General features: G+C 40.4%; 1 protein-coding gene across 3 annotated transcripts in view; it reads left to right on the forward strand.

Moving 5' to 3' along the window:
• LOC105935257 (phosphatase and actin regulator 1) overlaps nucleotides 1-7,198 on the forward strand; it is a 63,285-nt gene extending 56,087 nt beyond the window's left edge. For all 3 annotated transcript variants that reach the window (XM_036138232.1, XM_012875571.3, XM_021323042.2), the window contains 4 exons: nucleotides 263-324; nucleotides 4,728-4,868; nucleotides 5,917-5,993; nucleotides 7,095-7,198. In XM_036138232.1, coding sequence (XP_035994125.1) covers nucleotides 263-324; nucleotides 4,728-4,868; nucleotides 5,917-5,993; nucleotides 7,095-7,110 — 296 coding nt within the window. In that variant the 3' untranslated portion in view covers nucleotides 7,111-7,198. The remainder of the gene's footprint in view (nucleotides 1-262; nucleotides 325-4,727; nucleotides 4,869-5,916; nucleotides 5,994-7,094) is intronic.
• The last annotated feature ends 2,347 nt before the right edge of the window (nucleotides 7,199-9,545 follow it).

The following is a 9,545-nucleotide window of genomic DNA, read 5'->3' on the forward strand; positions in this document are numbered from 1 at the left end:
CCCCGAATGCCTCAAGAGAACTCGAAAGGAACAAAGCGATCGCTGTCTCCCCATGACCAAGGAGAACAGCAATAAACGGCCAATGATTGAAACTATTTAAAGCTCTGAAAACTCTTTTCCAGTTTAGCTTGAATCTAATGACCCACATTATGCAAATATGTGTTTGTAACCCTTCAACAATTTATTAAAATTCCACAAGGAGTGTAGGATTTGCACATCCCCGCGCTCCAAGTAAAACAGTCAATTTTCTCATTCTCTGCAGCTCGCAATGAGCAAGAGGAAATGGAGGAAAAGAGGGAAATAAAACGGAGGCTGACGCGAAAGGTGAGTCCAAAATAGCCCTGAAGGTGCAAACTCACACTTGCTGTTCAGGCCACTGAAGGCGGGGGGGAAACAAAAGAGCAAAGGCCAGGGTAAACAAAAACTGGAAGAGTGAAAAATTGTCTTCCATCGTGCTGGCATTGTGTGTTTTTTGCTTGTTTTTTTTTTTTTTTTTTTTTGGTTTTTAACAGGAGACCCTAGATGTCCTTTTTGCCCTTGCTCCTTCAGGCACGTTGGCTTCCAAATCATTAGACCCCACGGGGAGGTGTTGTTCCCCTCAGTGTCAATAAAACACTAACACTTTCTGCTCACCAGCAGACACGCTGGTTGTGAGAAAAATCTCAGATGTGTTGTTGAACTGAGGTGGGTGGATCAAAGGAAAACCAAATGAAGAAATGTTTAATTAATAAGCATTTTCAAGAGAATCAAAATGTGCTAGACCGCAAACATAATGTCCAATAAATCAGATATCTACACTGAGAAAAGAAAGTATTTGAATTAAGTCCATATAATAATAAACTAGGTCAAAATTATATTTTTAAGTATCTAACATTTTAAGTTTGTAAACAATAGATAGGAAGAAATGCACCCTGCTCCTAATGGGCCAGTTAAATTAAGGGAAATGAAAAGGTAACACTGCAAAAGTACATTCAGTACAGTAACTTGATAAAGGGAAGCTTGTCAGAATTGGTAGTTACGTGTGGGGCTGGGACTTCATCGTATCGTTTTATCGTGAAAAATTTCTTATCATAAGAACTTGAGTTTATCTTGACAACAATAGATTCTAATAAGCAATGTCTGAAAACCCCACAAACTGCCAGTAGTGTCATGACTGTTATGTTATTTTCTACACTGTTGGTTTATTCAGTGTCAATAAATGTCAGTCAAAAATCTAATTAAATGCAGTTATTGTGTGCAGTTTAGTGATAAAAAAAAAATACATTTACTCATTTAACAGGTGTCCTGGTGAAATGCATTTAGAGTTTTGTTTTATATGTTACATGATTAAAAAAACGTTGTTTTTTTTTACAAAGCCCCAGTGTGTAAGACTTTCACACTGGCGCATCGTCTAGTGGTGCGCTAAATGAATAACAAACGACCTCACCATTAAGTGCGTAACAACTACTACAGCCCCAGGTTATCATACATGTGATGATGTCAACATGTCCTCATGTGAAATGGTTTTTAGCACTGTTGCCAAGTCTGCTTGTTTTTTTCTAAACTCCCTTTTTTGTAGTTTTTTTGTGCTTGATTCTGACCATGCAGTCACTTATTTGGGCTTTAAAGCGACTATAAACAGGAGCAGAGAGACTCTGTCTCGCTGCTGCACTACAAACAGTGAACAGGCTGGCTGATATCCCTCCGCGTACACACATACTTCCATAGGGAGAGGGTCACTGTTGCCAAATCCGCTTATTATAAGCGACTTTGGGCTTCTTTTTTTTCGCTTGTAAATTCTGTTGGTTGCGTTTTTTTTGGGCTTGTTTGTGAATGTGAAGTTGCTTATTTGGGCTCTAAAACAAGTGATGATAAAAACGAGTTATAAAGAGACCTGTTTGCACTGCTGCGCTACAGACACCGTGAGTATAACCAGCTGAAATATCCCTCCACCTCTCTTCGTTCACACACCATAGACGAGATATACTAGACGCCTCACTACGTTGTGGAGCGCATCCTGTGTCGCCACCATATTGGCTGGGTCTTTTCTACTCCAGGCTGACAGAGGAGCCAACAGGAGTAAATGCAGAGGGAGCAATTTTGCCCATATTTTATGCAGTTGTAATAACTGGCAAGTGCTGAAAGTTGATCATGCAGTGCAGCTCTCCATTTTGAGCAGAGATTGGTTATGGAGATGAGTTTTTACGCACTGATAACATTGCAGAAACCCAACCCATAAACCATAATTTAATGCCTGTTCATTTTTTGTCTTTGTATTTGACAAACCAAGGCTGAATCACATAACCAAAGGAAGTACCCTGGAGTTGCTGCTTCGTATGAGCTTGTTTTTATAGCAATGGTTGCTTCTTTGTCTCACAATATCTGGCAACACTGGAGATGGCGTGACAAACAAACGAGCCGTCTCGAGCCGGGAGGACATAGTTTTTGGACCACACTGCCCTGTTTCTAACATATGGACAAAAAATAAACTTCACTGTTGTATTGAATTAACTTACCTGCTGTCCAGCAGAAAGCCTGCAACCTCCGCATCCGTTTTGAGTCTGTGCTCCCTCAGGAATGATCTCCACCTGGTAATAATAGCTACTTCAATATAGACTTGTTTTCTCCTGGTTACTTTCTCTTCCCTCTCGCTGGGCAAATAGTGTGGATGATCCTCCATTTCAACAGAAAACAACAAATAGAATGTTCTATGGATGTTTTTGCTTGTTTTCTACTCCTCCGCTGACAGCACGTCTTCATATTGAAGACAGATAGGGAAATGCGTAAGGCATCTGACATCAGAAATGGCAACACAACATGGCATCTCCCAGTGGATACAATGTAATTATAAACTACCATTTCTAAGTTATGAGAACGCTATCATTTTAGTTGTGATGTTATTAGACTTTGCCAGAATATGTATTTATAACAGTAATACTTGATTTTTGCTAATTAAAAGCCTAAGTTGGTTGCACACCGTCCCTTTAAGCACAGTATTTGTCTTTATGTGGCTATACTTGACATGAAGTCAAAACCACAAAGTTACCTAAAAAGAGTACAAGAAGCTGGTAATAGTCCTTTAACGTTATCACGATACGTTACAATGTATCATGTGAAAAGTTAAAGTCCATATTGCCCACTCCTAGTTACCTGAATGGAACCAAACACAGACCAGTCTTTTAAAAAATTTAAGTTATTAGATTAGATGTTAAAATGGCCCAGTCTGAGTTCTAAATACTATTGAGAATCTGTGACAGTGGTTAAAAAAAAAAAAACATAAAACCGCTATTCTTTTGGCACATAAACCCGCCTATATTCTCTTGGAGATTATTGATTGTTTTGATGGTTTGCGAGGATAAACCTTTTTGTAAAATGACTGAAGTTTTTTTTTTTTTTTTTTTTTTTCCTGCCATCATTTTACAAAATCAAGTTGTGTTTTACATGTGTGGTTGCTTCTAGTAACAGACCATACGTGATTGTTATTTCTCGCGTGTAAGGTATCAATTGCCATCTTGAAGGATCCTGTTGTTTTGCGCTGTTTAGAATTACATGTCTGCTAAATTGCTTAAGTTTATGATGACGCATGATGTGTATTACCTGAAGTATCAGTCTTTGAATGTTATTTCTTAAATACTTGAGCTTTGTCTTTGTTCAATTAATTTATTGTGTTTGTGTTTTTATTATTAAAATCTGTAATTGCTGCTTTTAGCTGTACAACAGTAAGTGTATACCAGGCATTGCTTACTAAAATAGCTTATTTTTAAGGCTGAGGCACAGGATCTGAAATATGAAGCTCTAGAGCAGGTGCTCCTACTTCCAGAATATTGTAATCCAGAGCTGTTCTCCAATAACCTGACTCTAGCCATATGGATTTCGTTCCGCCTAGCTCCACTCACATCCATCTGGGACCTCTCCATAGGAATTGCCTTTTTTGAAGGCTGGGCCTTATCAAAAATCCTTGCATATGATTGGATAAGCCACTTGTCTGTCATCTTTATCGACGTGCTATTTCAACCACTCGCACCAAAGCTAACCCGTGACACTGTGAGAGCGACGCAGGAAAAAACAAAACATTTTTTTGATGTGCTTTTGGCTCTAGTGGCACACGTTTTATTTGAAAGTGATCTGACAGGAAGAGGGGGACAGACAGGCGGCAAAGCGCCACTGGTCGGAGTCGATCCCGGGCCGACCGCGTCGAGGACTAACCGGCCTCCTAATATGGTTTGCGCTAACCGAAAACAAAACTTGCCAAATCCGGTCGGGAGAAGGGCAAAAACATTGTTTCCACCAACAAAAGCCTTCAGAGCCGTTCTGATGTTCTTTTAATGAAACAATATTAGGTAGATTGGACAACACGGAAGAAATAGCAGCATCAATGTTAACGCTTGCTTCCTCGATGCGATCCGCCATTGCTATCAAATCAGTCTCACGGTCGCTTCTCCACTACGTCACATCTATGAAACTCCAGCCCTACGTCCTGATTGGCTGGACAATAAAGTTGGTTGGAGAAATCACTTTCTATGGGAGAGGTCCCAGATGGATGTGAGTGGAGCTAGGCGGAGCGAAATCCATATGGCTAGAGGCAGGTTAGTTCTCCAAAGGAAAACACCCAATGTGCAAGCCTTCTTTTTGTGTGCTTGACTCTATAAAAAAAATCTAAGGTCCATCTAATCCAGCAGCTCCAAACTGATTTACAAGTGAGTTTGTTTTTTACTGTTTGGTAACCTTTTCTCTTTTTCCTCTCGCAGCTGAGCCAGAGGCCCACCGTAGAGGAGCTGAGACAAGCCAAAATTCTTATCAGATTCAGTGACTATGTAGAGGTGTCTGACGCGCAGGACTATGACCGCCGAGCGGACAAGCCCTGGACCCGACTCACAGCAGCTGATAAGGCTAGTATTACTTTGACTATTTTGATTAAACCAACCTAATCTTTTTTAATTTAGTCAAAATGTCTCCTTGTCCGTTTGAATTCAAGTTAATCTCCCTGGTCGCTGCTTCGCATGACGTAACCCCATAACGCAGGCGAACCATGACTCAGTGGGATGCAGTGTTTCTCCTGTCTTGCAGTGTCATGTTCCACTTCAGCTGTTTTCGTTTCTGTTTGCGAGTAAACATCCCGAAGCGGTCCGGCTGCTGACACCAAGCCGCGCCGCGGACTTTTAATGAGGGCCATGATGGTGCTGAGCGCATCTTCTGCCTTCTTTTCCGTGGACGGCTTGTGTCTCAGAGCAACGCCGGGGTCGCACCTGAGGAGCTCTTGTGAACATCACAGGGAATAAGCATTTTTGTTACGCAACTAAGTCCCTTACGTAAGAGAATAATTGGATAAACCACGCCTCAGGACCCCGTAAGCATGGCGCCCTTCTGCTGACGTTTTCCTCTCCTTCCTCTTTCATTGGGTAAAGCATTTATTTTGTTCTGCTGTCCTCGGTACTTGCTCCTGAGGCTGGAGATGTCCCCTTGAGTCACGGTAAACAGTGAAAGCAATCACCCCGCTGGATTGCCGTCACACATAGCATTTAAACTGGATGTAAAGTACCCCTTGGCGGAGCGTTTCATCTCCCCAACCTTTCCGCTGCTGAAGACGTATCGCTCGAAGGCCGTGATTCACCAGACATGGAACTTACAGCAGTGTCTGTTGTAAATGGGTTCTTTTATTATGACTAAATCTGTGGACGTCTACCAGCACAATTAGACCAGAAGAGGGCTGCTTATCATATTAGGGCTCCTGGTCGTCTCGAGAGGGAACATTTGCGGGTCTTGTGATGTAAAAAAAAAGAGAGCTCAGCTGAATTGTTCATGGCCTTGAGTGAAGACTAAATAATGCATGAAGTGTACAAAAAAGTGTTAGAGCACGGGGCTTAGAGACTGCAGGGTTTTCTTTCCTTCTAGCAAGCCGTGGCTGCTTCTCTCAATCTTCTTATTTCTTGTCTGCAGGCAGCAATCAGGAAAGAACTCAACGATTTTAAGAGCAATGAGATGGAAGTTCACGAGTCAAGTCGTCATTTAACCAGGTAATGAGAAGAGGAAGGAGTTTGCATGCCTTGGTTTTACTCCTCATCCCTATTGCTACCACAACTTGACGTATTTGTTCCCCTTGAACCTTTTCACATTTTTGTCACATCACAACTGCAAACTTTAATCCGTTTTAATGGGATGGACCAGCGGCAAAGCAGTGCTTCATTGTAAAGTAAAAACAAAAGTGCACATGGTTGAAAAATTTGAATTTGTATTCAGCCCGAAAGCCTTAAACAAGACCTAGTGCAATCAATTTCTGTCAGCAGCCACCCAGTTGTTAAAATAGTCCGCCTGTGTGTAATCTGTTCTCAGTATGAATCCAGCTGTTCTGTGAAGGTTTATTAAAAGAAGAGCAGGGAGCAAACAGCATTGGGAAAACCAAAGGAACACATCAGACAGGTCAGGGCCAAGTTGGCTGCTGGGTTTGGTAGGTTGCTATAGTGTGAAAGAAGGTGTTCTCGTCAGATGAGACCAACCACGTGAGAACAAGTTTGTAGGGATGCTTTTCTTTAGCAGGTACAGAAAAGCTGAAGAGAGTTGATAGGAAGGTGGCTGAAGGTAAATATGGGGAAATCCTGGGAGAAAATGGATATGGCTGTGGTCTTCTGGTGCCTCTAACAGATGCCCCAAAACTGCAATGGAATGGGTTTGAACAAACAATATCGAAAGTGTTAGAAAGGCCTAGTCAAAGTCCAGTCCTAAATCCAATGGTCTGAGACTATTAGACTTGCTATTAACTGATGCGCTACCTTAAAATCTGATTGAACTTAAGCTGTAAGGCAAATGATAATAGACATAAATGTACAGTTTCAGATGTTGACAGCTGGTAGAGACATATTCAAATAGACTTGACATTGAAGGAGTTGTGACGGGGGTATGAATACTCCAGGCCCCATATTCAATTATAATTTGTTTAAAAAAAAAAGAATCTTGCAAATCATCTCATTTTATTTACAGTTTTCATTAATGCACTACTTTGTGTTAGTTTATCCCATGCAATCCATCTACAATACATTGAAGTTTGTCTATTTTGGCTTCTGAAGTCAAGCCGAGTTTAATCAAATGCCTAAAACGTTGTTGTCTTTTTGCTTTTTAAGGTTTCACAGACCATAGTAGACCACAACTGTCTCGAGCAGTCCAGTCTGCTCCTCTGGAGAACCTTAAGTGCTGGACAGTTAAAAAAAAAAAAAAAAAAAAAAAATCAAAAAAAGAAAAAAGGTGCCCGTCTCTTCAATAAGGCCATGTGTTCTGAAATGCCTTTTCAGGATTTACACCACTGAGTCAGCGCTGCACACCACGATGCTGACAGCCACTGTTCAGTCCCTGATAGTAGCACAAAACAACTAGGTAATGCACATCGTCCCTGGGAGGGCCTCATTCAACTGTCTCTTAAACCTCTCTGCTGAGCTCTCAGGCTGGCGCTCAGTGGCGTGGAGACCGGACAGCCGAAGAGTCCTTGTTTGCAGTCGATTGACATTTGCGGCAAACCTACTTGGGTTCATCGATAACACCAGTGGACCTGTCTCAGTGGAAATGTGTTTTTTTTTTTCTTCTTCTCTTTTTTTGTAATCCCTTCCTCTCTATTAGGCTGTCACTGCGAACTCTTTTAGCTCTTGTGGACAGAGTAAGGGAGGAGAGCGGATTGTTCTGAGCTGATTAAATCAGAAGAGGCTCAATCTTTACTGTACCTGCTGGGATTTTTAGAAAGAAACATGGAGGGAAAGCCTCCAGCATTAGAATATTGTGCTTTTTTTTTTCTTCTGCTTTTCCCAGACTACAGCGCCCTCTGGAGTTGTGTGAATCATAATGTAGTCCTGATCCCGCTCCTCCATGTGTGCAATTCTAACTGTAAACCAGCAATGCTGACATCTAATTGCTAACTGTGAATTTGAGAATCTGGGGGATTCCCGGACTCTCTCCAGATGTACATTTTGTTCATACTGAAGGAGGGTTAGATTTAAGAAAGAAAAGTGTTCATGTTTAAACTTTTATTATTGTCTTATGCATTGAAAATGAAATTTGCAGCTCACAGAAGGTTTCTGGTTTAAGTGTGCAACAGTCTTGTTTTTTCTTTTTCTTTTTTTTGTTAATTTGTCAGTTTTTATGTGTTATTAGAGGCACTTTGGCCATCAGCACCTAATTTAAACGTCTATATGCATTCCAGCGCTTTGGAGAGAGTATTAAGTGATTGCTTGCCACATTTCTCTTTTTTATAATTATTATTTTTATGTGTATCTTTTGCTAATGTATGTTTATTCTTGGCTCAAAATGTGCACTGTATTATACACTTTAATTTTATACTCATGTCCCTCAAGCTTTTAACAAAGCAATACCCTTGGCAGAGAGAAAGTTCAGGTGAATTCTACCCTCACCATTTTTTTTTTTTTTTTGTTTTCTCCCCATCAGTTTTTGTTTTGAAAGTATGCCTCAGACAGTTTGTGCAGGCTTTTTTTTTTATTATTATTATTAATTTTTTATGAGAGAGCCGCCTAAAAATCTGCCTCAATAGCTTTACCAACACATTCGGACAAGGTGCGAGGAAATTGTCATTGCTTATGATATATCCTGAATTTAAAGTGACATGCACTGATTGTGGCGTGTTCTCGTGAGTGACCATTTGGAAATGCTTTTACCGCTTAAATACTTTATACTGTTAGGAGATTGGCTTTTTTTTTCCAGATGTGTGTTCCAGATGTGTCACTTTTGTTTTTCTGATAGCTGATCCCAAAACCAGTGTTCCAACACTCATGCTGTATGTGCTCATGGTCCCCCCACCCCCTTCTGTATGACTTTGAAAGTTGCGACTGAACTCTGCTTCAGATGAAGAAATGCAGCAGAGATTAGAAGCTTTCCTACAATGATTCATCTGTCTGTAAAGAAATGTGGGTTCTGTAGTATTTTTGAAGATCTAAGTGGTGTTAGACGACCTAATTAAATCAGGGGATAAAAAAAAACAAAAAAACATTACATTTCTTTGCACTGCATGTTTCTTATGTGCCAGAAAAGGGGTGTTGTTCACAATCTAGATAAAGCCATCACACTTTTGTAACGTCACCCCTTAGTGGTAAATAGTCTTGATTTGATTAGGCCATCCAATCGCAGAAACGCTGAGACAAATGCAGTGTTTTGTGTTAAGATCACTTTCTGGAGAACTCTAGCTTAGTCCCCTTTAAGAAAAAAATACTCACAGGATCAGGACAAGGGAGCAATTATGGAAATGAATGGAAACTATTTTAGATTTTTTTTTTTTTTTGTGTTTTTTTTTTTTTTCTTCCCCCGACCTGAGCCAGTGGATCAAGCAGGAGGTTTGGCATTTTGCTGGAATCAAGGAACATGATATCAGCAATAATCAGTTTCCGTTAATAAGTTGGACGAGTGACTGAAAGTAGTCTTTTTTTCTTTTTTCTTTTTTTTTTATTTCTGAAATGCAGAATACCATGTAAGGAACACATCATGCCAATTAAATTCTATTTCTGAATGCATTCAAATTGTATGACTCGTTATTTTTAAGATCTTTAAAAGCCCTGACTTTCGGTCCTTGGATGTAT

The sequence above is a fragment of the Fundulus heteroclitus genome, chromosome 6, assembly GCF_011125445.2.
Source record: "Fundulus heteroclitus isolate FHET01 chromosome 6, MU-UCD_Fhet_4.1, whole genome shotgun sequence".
In the NCBI taxonomy this organism is placed as follows: domain Eukaryota; kingdom Metazoa; phylum Chordata; class Actinopteri; order Cyprinodontiformes; family Fundulidae; genus Fundulus; species Fundulus heteroclitus.